Source organism: Parus major, chromosome Z (assembly GCF_001522545.3).
Source record: "Parus major isolate Abel chromosome Z, Parus_major1.1, whole genome shotgun sequence".
Classification (NCBI taxonomy): domain Eukaryota; kingdom Metazoa; phylum Chordata; class Aves; order Passeriformes; family Paridae; genus Parus; species Parus major.
Window position 1 is genome coordinate 25,494,575 of NC_031799.1, and position 25,199 is coordinate 25,519,773.

Consider the following 25,199-nt stretch of genomic DNA (forward strand, 5'->3'; position numbering starts at 1 on the left):
GGACAGCAGCCTGGAGCATGTCTGGAGTGTGTTCCCTGGTGATGCTGAAGCTGTGGGGTTGTGGTCTCAATAGAAAACTTGTGGTAAGTAGGGTCCCCTTGTATTCCTGAAGGGTCACTTCAAGCAGCTTGAAGAGAAATGGGCCCATTATATTGTGGATATAGTCTAGCACTTAGGGATAGATGTTGGCAGTGTGGGCTATAGACAGATCTAATGGAGAGTGAGACTTTTAAGTCCTCTCTTGTAAATTGGTAGATGAAAAGCAAGAGCCTGGCCCTTGCAATATTGTCTCCTTGCCCCTGCAACTTTCCACTTTCATTGTGGAAAAAGCCTATAATTTCTCTGTTCATGTAAGATTGACATCACAGTCCACAGTACCTATATTAGTAGTAAAAAAAATGAAGAGATACCAGGATTTGGACATTATTATGGGGGGGGGGAAGCAGTACTTAGGGCACAAAAGTGATCTGCTGGAACTTTCTCAGGTAAAGATACACCTTCAGCTGAGGTCACAGTTACATGAGCAAATGCTGCTAGACAAAAGTATTTGTCTTTGAACTTGCCAACTGTCCCATATCATTGCCCTTTTGTCATTAGATTTATGGTTGGTCTAGTTATGTATAATATCTCAGACCTAAAATCAGAGGAGCAGACAGTCTGAGATTTGACTGTCTGCCTCTAAATATGTTTCATGCTTGTGCCACTATATATGCAATGTCACTGAAGACTAAATACTTGGGTATTTTATAGAAGAGTTAGATTTTTCTGTTTATCAGAGTTTGTGCCTTAAAACACTTGCAGTTTATCTTAGATGCAAAGTCAAAACAAGATCACAGTCCATTTCATAAACTGTTTGTAAACATCCTTTTTTGGTTTGTTCATCTTAGCCTTCAAGTTTACCTCCCTGTAAATTCTCTTTGAATAAGTGAATTAAATTTAAATTATTGTAATCTGCATATGTGGTTTTCCAACTGTTGTTCAACTTTTAGTGCTTAAAGATAGAGTGGAAAGGATGCTGTGTTTTGTCCTGCCCCACTGAGTGAACAGATATGATGGACAGTTTATGCACATGCTGTGGAGAGGAAGCTAGAACTGTTTCTTGTCCCAGGCAGAGGAGTTCCAGGGTTTTCAGCTCTGGGAGGCCACAGGTATGCTACAGCTGGATGCATGCATCATCCCAAACATGCAGTCATTCCTCTCCAACTTTTTGGAAACCTTTTCTTTTGGTATTTGTGCTGGATTTCAGTCTTTGTCAGCAGATGAAAATGCTGCTCAGCACATGTTTCATCTCCTTCTTGGAGACTGAACTATTTCAAGCCATGGAAGTCTCATCTCTCCTGCTTTTCCATAAGAAAAATGTGGGTAACCCAGTTGCATCCTTTGGGCTCCCTGTCACAGCAAGCATTATGACCCATAGCAATATCATACTGACTTGAATTTGTGTATTTTTATGTGACTCATTATTCACTGGCATAAATAAAAGGGAGTGTCTTCTACATCACCCATTAGGAATTTCAGGTATAAAAAAGAACTTGTTTTTTTCTACTGTGGATTGCCTTTCTTTTTCTAGTTGATTTTTTTTTCTCTAATATAAACAGAAGTGGGCTTCTGAGCTGCAGCACTATGCTGTCTTCTGAAGGTGTGTTTTTTTCTTCTGTAATGTAACGTGATGACAATGATGTTGTCAGGAACGATTTCCAAAAGAGATGGGTGGTCTGAGAATGCTTGTGGGGTGTGGGGGGCCTTGCAGCACTGTGTGATGGGTGTCATCCAAACATACCTGTCTGTTTAGGCTCACATCACATGAGTGAAGAACATGTTCTTGCACATCAGACAAGGGGCCACCAAGTCATCAGACTGTAGCCCAGTTCTGTATGGACGGGATATCCTCCTTATTACAAGTGACAAAAGCATGGCAACTATGATTTACAGAATCCATACAAAGGTTTGCTTTTACTAATAAATGGTGATTTTACTAATGAATGTTCTTACTATCTCCTGATAGTAAGAACCTAGCAAGAGCTGCCACTTGTGGCTGACAGTGAGTCTGCTGGATCTCTGAGAACTGGCGTGGTTACCAAAAGTCCACTAGGCTGACCTGATGTCTTTTGGGATACTTGGGAGGGCTGTGTCCAACCCCTGGGCTATGCTAGAGAAAGCTGCTTGTGCTTGCAAGTAAGTTCTGTTTTGTCTTAACTGCTTCACAAGAATTACTGGAACTGAGGTTTACTTCCCAAATCAGCTAGTTGTGAGAGCCAAGCTTGGTTACATAAAAAAAATTGAATGTACCTTACCCCAATTTTTATGATTGTTCTTGCAAACAACTTTTTAGTAAGATGCTGTTCATGACCAGGATCTTCCACATGGTGACTATACATGAAAGGGTACAAAAAGGGCAAAGTAAAATGAGCTGGGGATAGTATTGCCTATGAGCTGGGAGAGAAGATTATAGTTCAAAGGGTATGGTTTGAATCTGAATCTGAAAAAGCTGAATCTGCACTGATTTTGACCAAAACCGGCAATGCAAGAATTTGGTGGCAGCAAATTTTCTGAATCATCAGTTTAAAACAAGAAAAAAAGTAGGTGGTAGGTATTGACAGCCTGGGACTTCATGCCCCACAGCAGAAGCAGGTGGCATCAGCAGGATCAGAAAGAGGGTAGTAAAATTCACAGGCAATTTGTGTGAATATTAAAACTGCATAGTAAGAACATACCCTTAAATATTCCAAATCCAATAATTGTTGATGCTAGGAGAATACAGAAGCATGGAGTCATCATAAGACATTTTTACTCTCCTTAAATAATATCTGCTGTTGCTACTATTGAAAACAAGGCAGTCTGGATAGATCATTTGTCTGCCTCTACAGAATGCTTGTTGTGTTTGTTTCTGCTGGGTACTATTTTGAAATCCTTTTGCTGTTTCTTTTTCCTTTCCCAGCAAGTCAGTGAGTGGCTTGTGTGGAACGGCTGATTTCTCTTCCGAATCCTCCAGAAAAAACTGTGATAACTCCTTGTGGAATGGAAACTAAAACTCAGCAGCTGATGGTAGACTATTTCTGTTATTGCTAGCAAATGTAGAAACTCATAAAATTTGTGTGATATTTCGAGTGGCCATAAGGTCCCAGTACCTTTGAAATATTTTCACATATATCCATTTTCCGTACTGAAAGCTGCCCAGTAAAGCCCCGCTCCTATACAGTAGGTAGGTGGCTTGGGAGAGTGAAGCAGGTTTGTAGAAGCTCAGCTCAGGAGGTAAGAAGACCATTTTCAAGTATGTAGAAGAAAATCCCTCAGACCCCTAGATTACTGAAGGTTGTACCTTTATTCTCTCCCTGCAGCAATAACAAGGTGGGCAGACAAGCTTAATGCAAGTGTGCTTAAGATAGCAGCTGGGGGGAGAAGACAATTGAGAAAATCCTCATGAAACTGGTTGTTTATTTCCAACACAGCTTGAGAATTGGAGCCTGGAACTGCATTAGCTCAGACTTTGGGGTTCAAAAGAAACAAAGCTTAGAGTTAGGTCTGATTTTTTGCTGCTGTTTTTGTCAGGAGGGAAGCATTTGCTCTGGGTAGGAGCACTCTGACTGTTCTTTTCTTCAGCTTGCTGACTCAGGTCCCAGAGTTTCTGAGCCATCACTCTCTTCTTAACAGAGCTTAGCTCAGCTTTTGCCGGGAGCTCTGCTGTAAAGAAAGACCTTTTTACAGACCAGTGCCATAAGTGGAGGGAGTGAGGAAGCCAGGCAGGTAAATTCATGCTGACCCTAGCCATATCTTGTTAATTAACTTGCTTGTTGAAAGGATTTACAAGGCTTCTTTTGTTCTCATCACACTGCAGATTCTGCAGAAAAAACCCAAAAACCTAGTGAGAGGTGACTTCTTTTGATTGACTTCTTAAATACTGTCCAAAATAAATCACCTGTCATACTGCATATAGTAAAAATAGTCTCTGGCTTGTGATGGAGAGACTGAACCACAACTAACTGCTGCCTGAGAGATGCTGCAGGAAACACTGGTCCCTGGGATTTTTAGTTCTGCATTTTAGGGTGGCCTAGCTAGTGATTTATTTTGTTCAGTTAGTGAGACTTGAACTGCAACTTGCATAATTTTGCTTGTGATTTGGATGCAACGTTAGAAAGACATTTGATCTAGAAATTATATGAATGGGTGAATTGTTGCATGATTAAATAATTAATTGAAATCTAAAATCACTCACAATTTACCTTTATCTCCAAGTTGATTACTCCACGTCTGACCTGAAAAAAAAAATCCTTATATGCCTGCATTCTTACTTGGTTTTTGCCTTTAATTCTAAAATATCATATATAAAGAAAAGATATTTCTTTCTCCCTTACAAATGTTGCCTTTCAGTTTATTTGCCACTCATTTTGATAAACACAAAGATAAGAAGAACACAGCCAAAGTAGGGCTAAGATTGAAAAGAAAGTATCAGTGAGATACAGTCATTATCCCAGCACAGATACCAACCACAGAGCAACTCCCCACATACTTTCTCTTTTGCTGTTGTTGGCTTCAGACCTTGCTTCATTTAAATTGCACCTGGCATACCTGGTACATATAGATTGCAGACATTCCTGTTTCCTGTAGAGAAGCACAAATTTGAAAAGTGCTTGCCACTCTACCTGAGCAGGAGACATTCCTAGTGCCAGTTTCTTCTCGCAGCTAGAGAAATTACCATCTGTGTTTTCAGATGGGTTTTGCATGTGTCTTGTCTCTTGTTTCCAAATGTTATCACTGTCTTGCAGAATGAAACTGGGCAAGTTCTACTGCCAGGACAACCCACATGTGAGCGGGAAGTCTCAGACAGAAGTCTTGTTGCACTGATGTATAGCAGGAATGGAGCAGTACCAGTTCTTCTTGAGTATTGCAGCTTGTGGGTCGACTTGCTCTGTCAAACCCTTCTACCCCAGACCTATTTAATCACCACTTTGCACTTGCTGGATAGGATTGCAGAGCTGGTTTTTCTCCTGGAACCATTCCCTGACTACATCCATATGAACAATTGGGAGCCAGTACATTTGAATCCTTCACAGTTCTGACATACAGTCCTCCCACTTTGAATCCAGATCTTAAAAAAATAAATTGTATTGTCTGAGCCACGTTCACCCTGTGAGTGGTTCAAAATATGGTGGTGATCTGGAGCTTGTTTGGAGTGATTGATATGCCTGTTTGCTCTTAAGTGTCTGTGTGTACCATGAAAAAAAAAGAAGTTACGTACACATCTCTTTAGCCTAAAGCCTCCTTGCCTGGGAAGCCAGAATCTGTTTTCTTGAATCCCACAAACATTGCACATGTGACCTCAGCCCTGGACAGGAGGACTTTCAGGATGCTTTTCTGGGTTAAGAGCTGAGTTATATTTCTCTTCTAATTACTGTGTGGCCAACATGCTGTTCTACAACTGCTCTTAGACCAAACCTCCACTGTTTTTTGTCTTAAGTGTCTCCTGCAAACATCAGACTGAAGTGCAAGTCTGGATTTTCTACAAGGTCTGTGACTCTTGAGGCTTCTGCATTTCTGTATATCTGCTGTGTGGATGCCAGAAGTGATCTATATGTACTCAGATACTTCTGGTGCTGAAACACCAGAATAGGTGTCAGTGACCTAGCAAGACATGGCACAAAAGAGGAGCAAGGTTCTTTTCCCTTGTGACTACGACAGCATTAGGACATAGGCTTTATGTTCAGCCTAAAACACAGTCATTCCAGAAAAACCTGTAAAAGCTGGGGTGTCATGAATGCCTGTAGAAACTGAGGATCACGTGTGTTTAAGGTTTCTGCTATTGAACCTCAGGGTGGAAGAGAGTTTGAATATCTGATGCAAAATGCTTTAAACAACGACTTCATTGAGCAATAACTCTTCATATAGCTAGTCCCTGCTTGTTTTGCATTCATTTGCCCTAGGATCTGTAAATCACAGTATTCACAGGCAAGCATGGGTTGAGCATGTAAAAACACATAGGCAAAGAGCTGAAGAGTTGGGAATGGAATATACAAGCTCCTCTACTAATTTTCTTGTGTAAGATGTCTCTACCAGAGAATGTGCTTTGCTGTAGAGGAGGTGTGTTTTCCTCCTCTCTGTATTCTAGCTGGCCTCTGGTATTTTGCTGTGCCTTGCCCACATGAGAGACTTGTGTCCAAAGTCAGCTTCTGGGGTGTGTGCAGCTGGGGAATCACATGTGGCACATTCTAAAAATGATCCAGGTATGTGTTGGTGCAATTTCAGGAATTCAGTTTCTGATGTATGGCTCAAAGCACGTTTCAACAAAATTCTCTTCTTCCATGAGTTTGCTGAGCTAGGTCAGATTTTTTCTGTACTTGAAGAGCTGTTTAATAGGCAGATTTTCAATTCCTTCTACATTTGATCTAAACAAAAAACAAGCAAACAAACAATAACACAGGAATTAGTTCTTTCACTTAGCAAACAAATTATTTGATCCTGTAGTTTTCTCTCTTTTTTTCCTTCTGTTTTTGCTGATTTTGCTGAATCCAAATTTGTTTCCTGAATTATTTTATTAATCCTTACTTAAATTTTGAATCAGCAAGTGAGTTTGCATAGCTTTGAAACTAATAGAAGCATACCCACAAGGCAGTTAGTACCAGGTCAACTGCATCTCTTCAAGCCACAACAAAATGTAGATCTTAGTCCTTGTTTAGATTTTCAGCACTGTTTGTATTAACTTTATGTCAATTGTCACCTCAGTTACACTTGTTTCTTGCTATTGGGAAGCTCTCCTCATTTGTGCCTGTGAATGGTGACTAGTGGTTTTAACAGATTTTACTTTTAAACCCATGATCAGGCACGCCACGGTCGGGCCTCATTTTTGTGGTTGCCCACTTGTATTCATGACTGCACTGCACCTAAAAGAGATGTGTTACCCCAGGATCCCCTCCCATCCACCTGTCCATATCCATCCCTGGGTGCAGGCTCCCAGGTCTTCCCTTGTACAGTGTATGTAATGAAAGCAGGGGATCATACCTGTTTTTACAGTGTTACTGAGAAAGCACAGATCTGTGCTGAACAAATTGGAAGTGGGTAAATAAATTCAGTTTTCTTTACCCTTAGTTACACTGATAGAGATTGATGCCCTGCTAAGTGCAGCCTGCCCTGACACAGTGGCTGTCCTGAGCTTCTGGACATGTCCTGAACTTCACATAGAAGCTGCTGATAATTTTTCAGTAAGCATTCACTGTGACTCAGTAAAAATTGCCTGTCTTCAGCTTAAAGCATAACTATACCTTTATAGCAAGCAGAGGTGGGAGTGATGCTTTAAAAACTCTCTGTTTGAAAGGAAGTAGTTAATATTTTCTTAAAAGCTCCCAGATTTAAAACTTCTGTTCTGGCTGCAAACTTTGCCAGCACCATGGGGGGGTTTTTTGGGTTTGTTTTTTGTTGGTTTTGGTTTTTTTGTTTGTTTGTTTGGTTTTTTATGGGCCATGCTCGATTGTTTCAGAAATTTGATAATTATGGTTAGGCCTGGAATCTTGTGATGGGCCTCTATGCATCATGGCCTGTGTTGGATTCATGCCTTATATTGCTGTTCTTAGCCTTTTATACAATCTTTGTAGCAGCTTCATGCTCTGCCCTTCACTGAACAAGAGATGGTAAATGTCAGTGTATATGGCAGGGCTAGGGGAGGAGGAATTGCAATGAAGCTTTCTGCATTTTTGGAAAACTGATATCAGGACTGTACTAAAAATGAAGGCATTTGTGTTCTTGAAGGAGAAAGCAAAGCTGTATTAGCTTGTGTGATGGAGCTCTGTCAGCTTTTAAAAACAGCCAGCTTCTCTATCAGTCAGTGTATGTCTGACTCAAATTCACATGGTGCCTGTGCTCATTAATTTCTTGATTTTCTTTTACTTTGCTAATCTGCTTAGCTTTTAAATACTTTCCTGCACGTACTGTGAGAGCTAAATCAAATATAATTGGAAAAATGTGACTGGTTTCTTGAGTTGTCAGCCCAAGTCAGATGGGGGTCAGCAAAGCAGGGTGTTCTTCATACACCTAAGCTCCACCTATCTGAGTCAACAAAATGAAATGCTTTTGAACTGTAGAAAACTCGAAGCAGAATCAGGAAGAGGTATCTCTGTAGCCCCAGATGGGTCAGGTCTTCTGCTGAAGATGAGTCGTGATCAGGCTGCTCACTGCACTGAAGGTGGGCAGGGAAGGAGGGGCAGGAGCCCTGCTGCAGAGCCAGCTAGGTAGCCACAGAACTGCTGCTGCTTTGGCCTCTGCCTCTCATTTGGCTTCATCCCAGCAGCCACCCACCCAGGGGGACAGTGCCTTTTTTCTGTACCTGCAGCCTGAGCTTCAGACAAGTGCTTCTTATTGGTTCAACCTGCCATGTGTGGGCTGGGAGAACATTTAACACCCAGAGAACCCATTGCTGCTGGAACTTGCAGTGGAGAGGTCTTGTAGTCAGATGAGCACGGATGAAGTCAGATAGCATTCGTGGTCCCCCCACCCTGCCAGCTTCCACACTGCAGCTGTTGGTGTCTAGGTTTGTCAGGCAGAGATGCCTGCTCTGGCTGCACCTCTGCCCTCACCTCCCCAGGGAGACATCTGAGCTCAGAAACTGCTATTGGTCCCCCACTTACTGGTACAGTGCTTCTGTAGGTGCTCTCCACCTAAAAAATCCTGCCTTCGTAAGATGTTGAGTAATCTAGAACTTTATACACATGCCAGAAAATGTGAGGAATCTGCGGTGGTACAGGAATGTTTAGAGAACATCTGCAAAAAAGTTGAGGGCAGGCCAGAAAAACAAAGGCCAATTGCAGATTCAGCTAGTTACATCCTCAGTGACGACAGATCTGGAGGTTGCCAGAGAACCACAGCTCAGCTTCGGTCACTTGGACACCTTTGGGGTTTGTGATAGCTAGGATGCTGATTTAAGAGGAGCATGCTACTGCTGTGCTAAAGTTTGCATTGAAGATGAGACTTTAAATACTCAGAAATACCTACTGCTTAATGTACCTAACTTCTTAAAACTACATGTGTTTTTTTAACTGCTTTTTACTTGTTTGTTCCAGGTTGCATGTCTGGTTGGACTTGATGCATGGCATTTGCATGACACCAAGCAGCCTAGCTGTGGATGTGTCACTGAGCAAACATGGCCTACCCAGCAAATACTAACGGCAGTGCTACAGGTAACTAAACGGGAACACCTTCCCCCTTTGGATTATTAATTAAAAAAATTCTTACATTGTGCGAGCAGGAAAAGGAAGTAATGGCAGTTTAAATACTGAAAAACAGTTTCCTGGTAGATCAGAGCCTGTCTGTTCTCTCCCCCTCCCCCATCCCCCACCCCAGTAATCTTTTAAATATTTATAGTGTGCAAAGTAGTTTGGGAAGACTTAAGGGCTGACACTCAGTCATTCAGCATGCAGTGTGCTCTGCTCTCAAGGGGCTCACTCTAGACTCTGGGAGGCCTAGGGCTTTGCTGCACGATCATGTGGCTGTTAAACTGAGTCTGCAATCATTTGTGAGATTAACCAGCCCCTAATGCATCAAATGCCCAGCCCTTCCTGGTCACCCTTACTGCTCAGTCTAATTTTTGTTGCTTGCTTAAAAGCATAAAAACATTCCTCAAACAATGTCCTGAAGAGGTGTTCACTTTTTTGTTATTTTTAAGAAGTTCCCAAACTGTGTCTTTTGGTTGCCTGATACTCTGTGAAATGGATTGCTTGGCATGTTCAAAGGTTGCTGAGGAGGGCTGGCAGGTTGTTGGGGGGCAGAAATTGCAGAACAACTGATAACAAACAGCACAGCAGCAGTGTTCCTCCTGCGCTTGTGTCAATATTTTCCTCTTCTGATCACTGCACAAACATAGTTTTAGCCAGCTAAAGCTGAGGCTGCTACAGTAGGATTACATGGAAAATTTCAAGTGCATGGCTTGTAGGTTGCTCACTGTGTTCACTGTAAAATTATTCTAATTAGAGCATGGGATTAAAACATTTTATGTGCAGAATATTAGAAATATGGAGTGCCATTATGTGAAATTTATGCAAAGCAAGAAGTCTTTTTTAAAGGTTAGTGAAAGTTGAATTAAGTCTTTGGAATTACTATTATCTGTTGATGATTCAAGGTTAAATTTACCAATATTGTTAAATCTTGAGACTGCTGAAGTAAGATATTTCTATTCCTCTCCCCCACCCCCTTTTTTATATAATTAGAAGTATATTCTTTAAGATAAAAACCATATCTTTTTGTAACCTTCAGTAGTCCTTTTGAGAATGTGGACTGCAAAACCTCTGCTGCATGCGTGACTTAACTGTAGCTGCCTAAACACCCCCCCATATAACCTGACTTTTATTTTTAATATGTCTTTAACTTAAGTCATGCAGAAAAATTTCCTCTGCTTACAAGGAAAGAAAAATTGTGCATGGAGTGTTACTGATTGGTTTACTAATTTTTTTTTTTTCTCCCTGCAGTAGAATCAGTATACTGAAAAAGTTGGTGGGCTGATGTGTAAGTCTGAAAGAAGCTAAATGCTTATACTGGGGGATGTGTTAATGCAAGACAAAGTTTTAGTTCCAGGATTGCTATGCAAACAAGGCTTCTTGCAGGATAAAGCTGTTTGTTCCCTTATTGGTAGAAAGACGCTGTAATAAATTACAAGTATTTAATTCAGAGCTAAATTGGACAACATTTTGCAGATACTGTCAGGACTTGTTGGCTTTGCAAACCCTTGAGGCCGGTGTTCTAACATGCAGCTATGTACGCCCGTGTCTCCAAATCCTCAGCAGTTCATAGCAGACAGAATATTGGGTGGCAGATAGCTGTGATTTGTTGTGCTGCTGTGCTGCCTGGGAGAGAATGCCTTTGGATGAGCAGGAACTGATCTGGGCGTTGGAGGTATTGAAGCAAGTTTAATTGCATGGAGCTCTAAGAGTGGAAAGACAAACTTCAGGGGTGGTGTTTTCTGTGCCCTCTGAATCAATCAGCAGCAGGAAAAAGAACTAGAAAGACTTGTTAGGGACTACTAAGCCTCATTTATGTTACTTGAATATTTTGGCAAGTCTGACCACATGTTCAGCTTCATTCAAGTATGAAGTGACTAAGAAGCAGTGGTTTGCTTTGGTTAACTCGAGAATGTGAGTACTTGCACTATCAAAAAATTATGCCTATGTGCCATTTCGGTAATTTTTTTTCAGTGTACAAGCCTATATGGACTACTGCTGCTGCAGATGAAATCTGTAGAGGAATGCTTGAATTTGGAACTTGTTTCGAGGAAAGGCTGTTTTGCAGTTGTATAGAGGTTGTTTTTTAAGGGATATTTATGGGAAATACGTTTGTTATAAATATTTTAGTGAGTGTGTATAGGAGATAAACTACAAAGCAAGTGATGACTTTATCATGAAAGCAACTATCTAAGTTTCTCTGTCTCTTGCCTATCTCAAAAAGACATGAACCTTAAATGTGAATAAATGACAGAGACTGTGATTTGTACTTCCGTACTGTCGATAGTTCCGTTTGCTGCTGACTTAAAAATTTTATCACTCTATTCACAGTTTTGTTGCACAGAGGTCTTGTAGTGAACTGTATTTCTTTGGGCTGCAAGCTTATTTGTTGTTTTTTATCCATTTTGGAAGTTGCTTTTGTGCCTTAATCCTGATTTTGGACTAGCCTGTCAAAGCTGTCCTGTCTCCTCAGGAAAGAGCTGAATAAATTGGTGCTTGCAGAAAAATTTGCCCTTTTAAAATTTTTTTATTTTATTTTATCTGGTGTTGGTTATAGGTGCTGGATAACTGTTTAGAGTCTTCCCTGGTGGCATGTGAGCTCACTGCTCAGTCCAGTAAACTCACCAGGGTTAAGGAGTGTAGTGCAAGTCCAGAGCATGCTGTGCAGTCAGTCATCCAAGAAGCTGCCTCAGGAGCTGGGAAATGCCCTCAGTCTGTGGGGAGCTATTGGGAGTCTGCAGTTGGTTTGGTGCATGATACAAATTAACTTCTCTTTGCATTGTACAAGAAAAAAATAAATGAGGTGATTGTTTCTCTAAATAGTATTAGTGTCTCCATTAACTGCTGGGTGAAACTTCCAGTAATTGTTAGCTTCTGTGCTTGCTAGGACTGATGCATAATTCATCTATTTAATGAGGCTCTGCTAGTTTTTGTACTGATATCTGTAGAAATGTCTTCTAGTCAGCTACAAAAAGCACAATGCACAAGGAGAAAACTTACAGGGCAGTTTTAGCCCTGGATGGATTTTCATTCTGTTCACTAACAACCTGTTTGTGAAAACTTTCTTTTCAAAACACGTGTTCTGAAAGGCACTGCATGGAATAAGGTTCCAGTCTAATTCTGTTTATTCTGATGTGGAAAACAAGGAAGCAGCGCAACAAACATAGAAGACTGATTTTAAAAAAGATAAAGGATTAAAAACTGTATTTGTCACTAACCATAATAAAAACATGCTTTATTTGACTTCCCTAAGCGCCTCATTCTCTATATCCAGGCACTGCAGAATTGTTAGTTATTTCTTAACAGAGATAGAAAAGCATTTCCAGTTTTCTTGAGTAGGATGGGCTGCAGGGGTCAGTATAGGAAGGCTGTTGCACAAACTCTTTCTTTACTTTTGCCATAAAACAAATGCATATTATTTTCTGTACTCAGTGTTGGAGATTTCGCTGCTCTTTTTTCTTTCTTCCCTTCTGTTTGTGCCTTCTCCTCAGTCTAGTGTATGGATTTATGTTTTCATGCCTTCCCATTCCTTTTTTAACATGCTTCTCTACATACAGAAGCACATCATCCTGCACATATTAATTTGAACTGTTTCCCTGCATATTTAACTCCACGCCATGCTTTAGATTCCTGCACAATTCTTAAAGCAGTGGCATTATAGCACCTGAACATAATTTTCACTGTTAGTCTCCTTGCACCTATAAAGCAAGGAACTGCTGTGATAGCCAGTCTGCAGTTGTCAAGTGTCTTTGATCACACTGTACTCTTTTCACTCCCTGCTGATATGGGCATCCACCTCCATTCCTTGCAGCAAGCCAGGGCTGTGGGACCACAGGTGGTTTGATGAGGGATACAAATTGTAGCTGGACCACTGTTTCCTCTGCAGCATCTTGGCATCCTCTAGTTATTTTATATGTGCACAGTTATACTGGAGCACCCTGTGGGCTTCTGGTCAGATTTTCTTTGTTTCTGAGCAGTTTTCTTGACTCCTACATGAAGTTGTAACTACGCACCAGTTAGTCAGAGAATGAGGCCATTGCAAAAAGCTGCTGCCTGGTGAATTAATGTTGTTTGAGATACTAACGTCAGTATGACTCAAAGACCAAATGTTTAATAAATGTGTTTTCCATCTGCTGGTATATAAATGCTTAAGCAACTGTTGCAAAGTATTATGAAAACCTGCAGTTAACTTATTAACCCTTTTAACTGAGGCCAGTAAATAGAACACATACTTTTACTTGGAGCAAATGTTTTCATCACACACATCCTCTGCATTGATTTGTAACAACTCTTACCAAAGATTTGTAGAAACACTTTTCTTTTGGATACTGCATTATTTGATTTACAGCCTCTCATTTGATTCTATTTTCCTCATTCATTTTAGGCAATATGCATGGAATTTTGCATTATTTCTAGCCTCATGATGTAAATACAGCCTAAGCAGAAAATGTGCACCAGAACATTACCGCTGTTACTAACTTTGGCAGAATATCCACCGTTCTTCTTCACAATCTGGGAACTTACAGACCTAAGTGTGTTATTAGTTCAAAGTGTTTGATTGCTAGGTGGTAGTCCATCTGCTGGAGCCCTTCCTCCCGAAGCCTTTCCCCCTGAGTATTGCAGGTGCCTGCCACAGGAGCCCAGCTGCCTGCTGCTCTTGCTGCTTCTGCGTGGTGGCTGTCACCCAGGTATCACTGCAGTGCTCCTGACACACCAAGCTCTGTGCTCAGCAGCCTCTGAGTTTACTTTGTTTAGCAGATGCAGGATTCGGGATTCAGGAGAGTTTGTATTTTTAGCAAATCAGCCATGCAAGGACAATTTGTTTGAGTCAGAACTATGTGATGACTGACTAAACCTATTCCTCCCCTACCATGCTCCCTGCTCTAAGCCAGCTTCCAATAACTTTCAGAATTAATGGAGATGGGTGTATGCCCAAGGTGTGTTTTGGTAGCTGGTGAAAGCCTCTTGCCACCAGGAGAGCCTGCTCAATTGACCTGCAGTCTTGAGCTTTTGGGATGGGCAGATGGCTGTCACTGGGATCCAGCTCCTGCCTCACCCACAAGTGATCCTATGAGTCACTCTGGTGGTGCCCAGTATTTAAAAACAAGCTAGGGTGGGACCCTGAAGTCTGTGGGGAGAAGGGTAAGTGAACCTCCAGTGATTTCACATAATCTCTATCACAAGTCATATCAAAATTTTCATCAGTATGCTGTAGTACATTCGCTGATGCCAGATCTGCCTTAAGGACAGATGGCTGGAGCTGAAGCACGTGATCTCAGTGACTGCCAGCTTTTTACTTGAATTAGTAATTGCTTCTGCAACTGCTAGTTGATGACTGTAATCCAAGGGTTCCTCTGCAGCAGAAAGCTTAAAAATGCAATGACTTATATTTGCCCAGCCTAAAAGCCTTTATGAGACTGCAGAGGACAGGGACCATGCATCTTCATTTATTCTTTTACTCAGGACTTGTTGCCCAAAGAACATGCTACAGGCCTGATTTTGGATTCCAGTGGAAATGTAGGGATCAGGAAGAAGTTAGAAAGGATACATTAAATAAATACAGTGTAATTGGAAGTTTCAGGACATAGGAGTCTGCTCTGGGTTGCCCAGTCCTTAGGAATGGAAGTTGCATTGCTGTGGTGGGAAAGAGATGGCCCAAGATACAAAGCCATTATATGTAGATGCTAATGCTCTGCAGGAGGACAAAGTGGCCTTGAGAAAAAGAAGATATTTAATTGATCTGTCTTTTCATCTGAGATTACTGCAGCTGTGTCTTTTTCTAGATTATCTTCTGCAGCTGCCCAGATTCTTACATCTCACCTAGGAGGAGTACTGTGTTCATCCTCTCTGATGAAAGTTTGCTCATGGAGCAATGCAGGCTTTCCTTCTCTGAGCTGCTGTGATGCACTTGTGTGGGCAGCACCTGGATGCTCTTGTGTGGCCTGCTGCTGCTCCCTGTGGAAATACATGCCCTTTGCACCCTAGGAGGCAGATAAGGGTGTTCATCATGTGTCTTTAAAGTTTTCTAGGGACTCATCAGGCATGTCTTGCTGTTTGTGGTACCGTGGAGCCTTACTGAATTTACTGAACTGAGATTAACAGTGATGAAACTAAGTTCTTGTGGTGGAAGCCACTGCTTTGCACTGTCTGGTGGCAGCTGGGGTGAGGGTAAGGAGCAAGAACCAGAAGCAGGGCAGGCACATGTCACAGGAAAAACACCAAGAATAAACTTTTTCCAGACTTGAAAAATTATCTTCATTGTCTACCTTTCCCCACTTACAAGACACACAATTCAGCATTTCCCCCAAACTATTCTACAGTATTCCTCACTTCCCAGATTCTTCTGCAGAAAGCAGGTAATGAATAATGCATATGAATCTCCTCCCTGTGGGAAGGGAAGGTATTTTGTTCCCTTTAGAAGTATATGGTCCCTCAGGAAAATTACTTGGATGGAAATAGCCTGATGACAGTTGGTTGTCCTTCTGCTTGCAAACACGTGAGTGCCTGCATTCAGATATGTTCCTTACAAAAGCGTTACTACTGGAGCAGAGGTCCTTGGGAAGCTTCTTGTAGTTGCCACCTCTCTCCTCCCCCTCTTCTGAGCCATTTGTAAGGCTTTGTATTAGAGATGACAGAAGGGCACCCCTTCCTGTATCGTGTTTTCACAGCACTTTTAGAGGCTGAGGGAGCGCTTGGATTTCCCACGTTGGCATTGCTTCTGTATCTCCATTTCCTTCCTCTGGTAACATGACTCCCCTTGGTAGCAAAGTACTATTCCTGCCAGGATGTCTCAGTGTAACCAGCTCTGAGCTTTGGGACAGCAGCATGCTTGTGTTGTCCGTCCTCACTTTTCTTTTTCTGCCGTTCCCTCCTCTGATTTCATCCAGAAATTATACTTACCACATTGGCAGAAAGCAGTGGTTGACCTCTGCTGTGGGATATAGGTGGGGATGTCTGTGAGGAATTACCAGATCAACCAGGTCAATAAAGAGCTCTCCTGCTCCCTATCTCTCTAAAACTTTTTAGAGCATATTCTCTTGAGAATTTTCTTCTTCTGATTCTTCACACGTGCTTTGACAAAACAAAATGCTCAGAAGCTTGGAGAGGTAAGTCTAGTCATACTCTCACATTTTCTGTCTGTCCTTCCCTACCTTTTGCAAAGCCTTCTTACCTGTAGAACCTTACCCCTTCTCACAGTCCATCCCTTTATTTTGCCCAATGTCTCCTCCCTAGTTACCTTGCACTGTAATGAATGTTTTATGTAACTGTTTGCTCTTTTTAAAAATAATATATTCCTGTATCTTTTTTCTTTATAACACTATGCTGATTTTCCTCAACATAAAAGGGCCTGTCTGAGATGCTTTTGTATTGCCCTGCAGTATTTGTTTGAAAGTTGTGGGGGCGGGCTAGCGGGGAAGACGGACTTTTTAATATCTGGGTTTGAAGGTTTGGTCAGATTAGGGTGAGGATCAAATTACCTGATAATTGGGAACAGACTGTACTCCCTATGTAAACCAGACATCCCTTGTCTGGAGCAGTCTCTTACTGCTGAGGGGCATGTTGTTGATGTACTCCTAGCCCCTTCCCTACCCTTGCTTCACACAGCCAACCTCTCTGCCTGGAGCACTGTCATATGGTGTGCAGATCAGATAATAGAAAGGAAACACTTGTGCAACTCTGCTGCTGTTACTGGAATTTCAGGTCTAATACTAGCAAATAGGTCAAATTTTAACACTTCATGTACACTGCTTTGTAAATCTAAATGTGCAGCTTTAAAAAAAAACAGTACAGTGCAAGAAAATACAGTAAAGCACATGGCCATGGTTGAAAAAAGTGGACTAATATTTGCATATGATACAGGCATAAAGACAAGATCAGGGCAGTCAGGTTTCAAGGACTTCCCAATATCACCAGGGCTTTTTTACTTCGGGAAATCCATGGCTAAGTCCTTTCTCCCCTCCCTCCAGCAGAACTGTGATTCTTTAATTTTGGATATATTTTTCTGTATCTTAAGTTATAAAGTTAAAAAAAGGTATTCCTGTCTAGAATCATTCTCTTCTGCTCCTGTTGTCTGTTTTTTGTATGTGGAGACACATTGCTGTTACATAGCTTTTAAGACTGTCAGGACCTGTGTGTGCTTATGTGGCCGTGCATCCACTGCATCGCCCTTTAGACTTTCACCATTCTCCTTCATCATGATTAGTTATAGTCCTGTTCCCTTCCTCTATCTCAGACAGTGTGTCTGTTATCCAGCATGCTTGTCTTTCCCTTTTTGCTCCCTAATACTCAGTGCCTTTTCCAATGCTCTGTTTCTCCCCAGGGATGCATAGGGACTTCTCCATGCCTATACCTTGAACAGGTACACTGTACTCTGTGGACTGATACCCAACCCTCCTCTGCCTCTACTTCCTCACAGCCCATTTTCAGTGCTGTGGAAAATGCACTGATGGCAGTACTGAGAAAATAACTTACCTGTCCCTCTGCAGAGAAAAGTTGTAAGACTACAACTCTGCAAACATAGTCTGCTCAGCCAGACTATCTCAGCCCACAGAGCAAGACACCTCCACAGCAGCAGGAGAGACATCTCTCTGTGAAACTGTGCAACATCTTCTCATCCAGTCCAGCTTTACTGTCCATTGTCAATCCTGCTACTGTGTCATGTACTGCATGCACTGTTTATCAATCACATGGCACATTAATGGGACATGTATTCTTGCCCATGGGTCCCATGAAGCAGGTCTTGGTTAACTGACTTGATCTCCTTCTCTGACAGGGTGACTTGCTTAGTGGATAAGGGAAAGGTTGAGGATGTTTCTGCCTGGACTAAATAAGGCTTTTGACACGGTTTCCCACAGCATTCTTCTGGGGAGACTGGCTGCTCATGGCTCAGTGGCTTTACCCACTGCTCGCGGGGTAAAAAACCATTGATGGCTAGGCCTTGAGACTGGTGGTGGATGGAGTTACATCCAGCTGGTGGCTGGTCACCAGTGGTGCTCCCCAGGGCTCAGTACTGGGGCCAGTTCTGTTTAAAGTCTTTCTGGATGACCTGGATGAGGCCATATCAAGGGCACTCCTACACAGTTTAGAGACAACACCAACTCCAGCAGGGGTGTTGATCTGTTGGAAGGCAGGCAGGCTCTGGACAGGCTGGATCAATGGGACAAGGCCGTGCTGTGAGGTTCAACAAGACAAAGTCCAGGTTCTGCCCTTGGGTCACAACAGCCCCAGGCAGTGCCACAGGCTGGGGCAGAGTGGCTGGAAAGCTGCCCAGAGGAAAAGGCCATGGGGGTGCTGGTGACAGCAGCTGAACAGGAGCCAGCAGTGCCCAGGTGGCCAAGGAGGCCAATGGCATCCTGGCCTGTGCCAGCAATAGTGTGGCCAGCAGGAGCAGGGCAGAGATTGTCACCTGTACTCAGCACTGGGGAGGCTGCACCTCAAATCCTCTGCTCAGTTTTGGGCCTCTCACTCCAAGAAGGACATGGAGCTGCTGGAGGGAGAGCAGAGAAAGGCAACAGAGCTGGGGAAGGGTCTGGAACACCAGTCATTTAAGGAACAGCTGAGGGAGCTGGGCTTGTTTGGCCTGGAGAAGAGGAGGGACCTCAGAGGGACCTTATCACTCTCTACAACAGCCTGAAAGGAGGGTGTAGTCAGGTGGCGGTCAGCCTCTTCTCCCAGGCAACAAGTGACAGGATGAGAGGGAAAGGCCTCAATTTGTGCCAGAGAAGGTTAGATAGGAAAAATTTCTTCACCAAAATGGTTGCCAAGTGTGGAACAGGCTTCTCAGGGAGGTGGTGGAAATGCCATCGCTGAAGCTGTTTTAAAGACGTGGAGATGCAGTGCCTGGGAACAGACATGTTCTAGTGGTGAACTTGAAGTGCTGAGTTTATGGTTGCTGATCTTAAAGGTCTTTTCCAATCTAAAAATTTCTGTGACACTGTGATTCTAAGAAAAAAAAAAAAATCCACCAGATATGAAGGCTTGAATGGTCTACTTGATCTCAAAACAAAACTTCTTACCATAAGCTTTCCCAACTAGTCATTATGGGAGAACAGTAAGGGATCGTTACTTACTTGAGGACACACAAAATACCAAGTAGTTGAAGTTCATTCTGTGTGATGCCAAACCAGATGGACACTTAACAATAAAATGGGGTGCATTTATCAGTTGCACCTGAAAACAGACATTTGACACTGTTACTTAAAACCCTGAACCACCCCATCTTGGGAAGTTTCTGAGTTGCAGGTTTGTGTACACCAAGGGGAGAAATTTTGCTGTATGTTTGCTTCCTTCTTATTCTGTTCCAGAGGCATCTGCTGGGGAGGAGATGGCTGGGCCAGATCAATTTCATGTCTGACCTCAATGGCTAGCAGGTTTTAAATCATTCTGTGGAAACCAACTGCCAAATTCTTGAAGGCTGTCAAGAAAAAAAAAACAAACAAAATAGCACACGCCCATTCTCTCACAAATTAAAATTGAGAAGAACTCCATATGCAACCTGCATCAAAATGCAGCAGCTGGTTTTGGGGATAGGAACATAAACCTGACAGTGGTGGGTATGGTGGAGCTCTGTGCTGCCCTGAACTGGTTCACTGTAATCAGGCAGATTATTTCATTGTTTCCAAGCAGAGCCACTCCATTGCTGAGGAAATGAGGTCTTTTGGAGGCATGTGTTTTAAAGAGCTGTGTTTCATCCATCGCCTTTTCACAGATCCATTGTGCCCTCTCTGCCTGTTTTCAAAAGGGGTGTGAAACAACCTGCTTTTTAGATAAGAATTTATCAGCTGGATGGCTGCCCATACACTGAACCTTACATTCACTCTGCTTCAGGGCAAGTCAGGTTTTTTGGTCACTGGGGAGCTGCGTTCTGACCTCAGTTCTGTTTCTACTGCAAACAGTAGTCAAATTAGTTTATTTGACATTTTAATGGTTTCAAAGGCCAAGAAAATACATATATGCTCTTTGCCTTTAGGTTTTGCTAGTGCTAACCCAGACATGTGCCTCCTCATTTGAATTGCTGGAAAAGGGATGATGTGCTGATACATACTATGGGTTATTACATGCACTCATGAGGTCTTTTCAGGCTGCTGAGTTAACAGAGTTTTGAGGACAGTCCACTCAAGGTGTATGACTTGATGAAGTGCCTGTTCGAATGTCAAGCCCTCAAAACCGCAGAGTAATGATAAACAGATGGAACATGTGGAGACAACTGCTAAAATCTGTTCTTCTCTAAACAGGATATCATGCTGTCTTTTTTTAGAAAAACTAAACCATACAATGTTAAGATTTTTTTTTCCCCCCCTCTGAGCAGAATCCTAACTCTTGAGAAGAATGTTCTGGCCATTCTCTTCACTTCCCCATTCCAAGTGTCATGTTTGTTTTCACAACAGAAAACTGGATGGCTGTTTTAATGATCTCCCCTGCCTGGTGTGAAGAACCTGCTGATGGAGCTAGAGATACCCAGTGCTGCTGTGCACTGCTTATTCTCACCTGGCTGGTTGAAAGACAGGGCTTGAAAAGCAGAAAGCTCAAGTGGTGGCTGCAGGCCAGGCAGTGTTTCAAGGGCTAAAGTTCTGATTTTTTTCTTGAATTGAAAACATGGGTTGAGTGTCAGATGCCCTAGAGTTTTTCTGTCTTCTAGCAAAAAACTTCAAGCCATGCTTAGGAACTGTTCTCAAATAATATTTTATTGAAGAGCTGCTTTTCTTCATGCATAGGGTGGTTAGAGCACAGACCAGACCAAGTTCATTTAAAATTCAATACCTTTGTGGTCCGTAGATGAAACAAGTTGGGTTCTTCAGACTTTCATTGTGAGCTCATGGTTTATATTGGATACAAAAATTACTTGTAATTCAAGGAAATAATTTAAAATTACCTAGAGGGGAGAACCTACTTCAGAGTCCAAAAGCTGATGCCTGGAAGTATTGTATATTACTTTTCTTCATATTAAATGCCACTGAAACTATCAAAACATTCAGGAAACACTTTTATTGGAAGTCTGCAATTTTAGCTGAAGGCATTGTGGAGGGCTTGGACCCTTGCTCCTGCTGTTTCAGCACAAGATCATACGTCTGCTTGAAGCACAGCTCTTCCAATCTGCAATGAACTTGGAAATTGTTTTGTGAATTCATGTTTCCCCCCCCCCTCCCTTTTTTTTAACCGTTCTTGAGAATCTGCATGGAAAACATGGAAGTAAAGTTATTTTCCTCTAGTCCTGTGAAGTCTTAGAACTTTCGCCCTTGTTAAATGAGTCTGCCACCTTTTAACAGCAGTTGTAAGCAGAGGTGAAGAGAGATGGAGCTGAGGGCTTTAAGGCTCTTTTTGTGTTGCTGAGAAGTGAGTCTTTTTGCATCTAGAATCCCAGTTGTCCTTACTTGAGTTAATACTTGGTGGTATGTGAAAACAAGAAAACTTAATATGGAAAAATTGTGCATTGTTTTCAAAGTGCTTTTACTAGCATGAAGGATATCTTGCATGTTTTGGCTGTGTTGCAGAAAAAAAGAAAACATATACTAAAAGTTTTTATTTTTATCCCTCAAATTATAACCTGCATTTGAGAAGCATAAATAAAACTAGATTGAATGTAACACAGACAAAATTGGAAGCAGTGGTGGTTACAACAGGGGTAATTGTTCTGTGCAAATTATATCAATGAACCTTTCTGTGCTCTCAGTCCACATGTGGGAGTGAGAAGTAAGAGTGGTGGGTGGGGGTGAAGGGCTTGGGGAGAAAGGGAGAACACAGGGTGGGAGAGAAGTGACCTGAACTTATAATTCCCTTTTGGGAATTACATCTGTCTTCAGAAAAAAAACCAAAAAAACAAACAAAAAAAACCAAACAAAACAACAGAAACCCAACATCATTTTAGTACGTCACTTGGTACAGTTCCTTTTGTCCTGCTGCCCATGTAATGTACTTTAACCCTTGGGGAACCAGAGGCATTACACAGCATGTGAAGTGCTGTGAAGGAAACCGCTGGCGCTGGGCTGGTCTGGCTGCCGGGCTGGGACTGTCTCAGGAAATTCCAAATGAGTATAAATAAATGCTCTGTAGCAACCACTGGGCTCCCTGCCTGCTGATGTGTCAGGACTGTGCAGTCCCTTTAAGGCAAAGGAAAGTGTGCTTCAGACTTAATTTACTGAAAAGCTGAACACAGTAACATCCAGGGGTTTGCTTCTTGTGGATCGTGGATCGGTGAGTGACACACTCGAATGGGAATGGGCTTTGGCTCTGCCAAAACCAGCCCTTGATGTTCTGACAGGATATATTGTTGGGATGGGTAGAGTTTTTTTTTCATGTTTGTAATGGTGCTGGGTCAGTCGGGTTGTCTCGCAAGTGCTGCCATCTGAAGGGAGTTTGCACTTGGGGTTTCAGGCACCTCTGGTAGCCTCTTTGTTTTTGTCCTTATATATAGAGTAGCTTGTTTCCTTCAACAAGCCCAGGTTTTCTCATGGAAGATTGGTGTTGTGAAAGCTCTAGTAAAGGGAGTGGGGCTGTGCACCTATTTGCTGCAAAGCATCACTTCAAAAACAGAAAGGTGGCAGTTTCCCTCAAAGTTGCTAATTTTAAATATTTTTCATAGACTTTAAATTATAGACCACTGGTCTTAGTTATTTAGAATGAAAGTGGAAAATTAATTCTAATAATGACATTTCGCAAATTTAATCTGGTGATTGCTTTTTTAACTTTTTTGAGAAAATCAGTTTGTTGTTCTGAACAATTTTAAATGCAGAGGAAAAGCTTTCAGTTTTTTTTGCAAATGCAAATTGCTTAGGCTTTTGAAGTTTGGAGAGCAATACACATCTCATAGAAGGAGGCAGTACTAGATTAATATAAAGAAGGGGAGGAGGGAACAATTCCCAGTATTTGAAATATCATACTGATTATGCAGCATAAACCATATTTCTTATGGAGGCAAGCATGTGACAAAATAATGTCCTTCTAGGACTCATAAAAACAAATATTTGTTGAATCATTCTTGCAGAAGACAATTCTTCCATTTTTTCCAATCTGTGCACAGCTGTACGACAAAACTGAAACTGTAAATCAGTTTTAATACTCCACAGCAGGTTTATATCCCAGGAGTCCAGGTTCTTTCCTGATGATTATTCCTGTTACAATCGCCCTATGTATCTGTTCTGCACTTCCCACCTCTTCAGAGATTTATAAGCACAGAAAGGTAATGACATTATAAATCTAAATATTTTGGTTTTGTGATTCAGTTGTTCTTGGATAGAAAGTTAATACAGCATTCCTTGCTTGAGCAGGTAACACTGATACTTTTAACACCTTTGTGTTAAAAGACATTTTCAGGCAAATACCCAGTTTACATCCATGACTTCTTTGGGGAGATAATCTGGATAAGAAAGAAAGGAAGAGAAGAATTTGTGAGTTTGCTCCTTTTTTTGCTTTACCAGCATTTGACCTGAGTTTTGTGAAGCCCGTCTTCCTATGTGGATTCAAGCCCTGGACTTTGTAATTATTTTTTTCCTTTGTCACTTCTACTGTGACCATGAAGTAGTGTAAAGCGAGTGGGGATGATGTACTGTTGAAAGAGTGGAGCAGGTGTGCCACATTTTCAAGGGTTGGCAAGGGAGGTCAGGGAACTGTGGGGTTTCTCCTGTGTCACAGAGGACAGCAAGGTGCTTCACCGACACTGGGAGCCAACCTCATGTCCATGATCTGCTTTCCATGTAAGACAGGCTGTTTCCTTCTCAGTTACATTGCTTGACATGGCATTAATGGGGCATTGGTGGAGGATGATTTGGGAAGCACATCCGTGACATGCAACTAAGGCTGTTTCTGACTTGCCTGGCAGTGGACCTGCTGGTCATGCTCAAAGCCACAGGACACCCCACAGGTGGACTTGTGACAGCAATTTGCTGAAGTAGCCACTGTTTTCAGTTGTTTCTGTCCAGAGGTGGCAGTGCTGTTGGTACCAGGAGCAGTCACCACCATGGTTTCTGCCCTGCTCTTCCTTGCAGGTGGGGCACGTAGCAGACTAAACTAATGACTGTATCCCTTCCTACCCATACCCTGCTTCCTGCCACTCATAGTTTGACTGCCCTTGGGACTTGTGAGTCAGAAACTGGGATGGAGGCAAAACAGCCTAGCCTCTTAGTTTTTGTGGTTAATGGCCTTGAGGTGGTGCACACACAAGATGTCCCAGCACAAAACTGCCAGATACTGAGCTGTTCCAGGTATGTTGAAAAGGTGATTTATTATCAGCTTCAAATAAGGGAGCTGTCAATAATATAAAGCAGATTTTGTGAATTTTGATAGGGGGGCATTTTGCAGTCACTCTCATGATGGTCGTGCTTTTTACTTCCCCAGGAACATATTTCTTATAAAAAAGATTATATCTTTATTCAGGGTTAATTAATTTGCACAACTTTCTTACAGTATGTATTTTGCAGTTCAAATTAACTTCTGTTTGAGCTGCAAGTTTTCAGTTCACATATTCTAGAAGTAAAAGTTTTAGACATTGAAAGGTCTGGAGAGGGTTAAGAGGTGTGGTTTTGGAAGGTGGTTTTGCTTTCAGCTCACAGAAATAACTTTTAGCTGTGGGTGTATGATGTTCAGACAGAAATTCTGTAAGTCTTTTTTCTGCCATGTGAACGAAAACTGGTGTAAAAATGGGTAACATGACCTTGAAAAACCCCGTTCTAACAGCAAAATGGCTATTTACTACATATATGCTCCTTCAATTAGCTGGCTGGCAAGCATTCTGAGCATTTTCTACATGATACCAAAATGCTCTGTCATAGCTGGAAAACAGGTATCAAAGAGAAGAATAAAAGCTAAAGTCTCTTCTTAACCTCTACAAGGTTCAGGAATAGTTCTGTGGTTGAGGAATTGACCCCTGAAGAGGAAGTGATGGTGGGACATGCAGACTTGTACATCCATCTGATCACTAGTACCAAAGTGAGAGCTGGCCAGTCAGTCTCACTTCAGTGCACAGTAAGATCATGGAGGAGATCCTCCTGAGAATTATGTACATGAAAAATA

General features: G+C 42.1%; 1 protein-coding gene across 1 annotated transcript in view; it reads left to right on the plus strand.

Annotated features, from left to right (window-relative positions):
- Positions 1 to 8,856: 8,856 nt before the first annotated feature.
- KANK1 (KN motif and ankyrin repeat domains 1) overlaps positions 8,857 to 25,199 on the plus strand; it is a 49,735-nt gene continuing 33,392 nt past the window's right edge. The window contains exon 1 of the mRNA XM_033520354.1: positions 8,857 to 9,161. Coding sequence (XP_033376245.1) covers positions 9,125 to 9,161 — 37 coding nt within the window. The 5' untranslated portion in view covers positions 8,857 to 9,124. The remainder of the gene's footprint in view (positions 9,162 to 25,199) is intronic.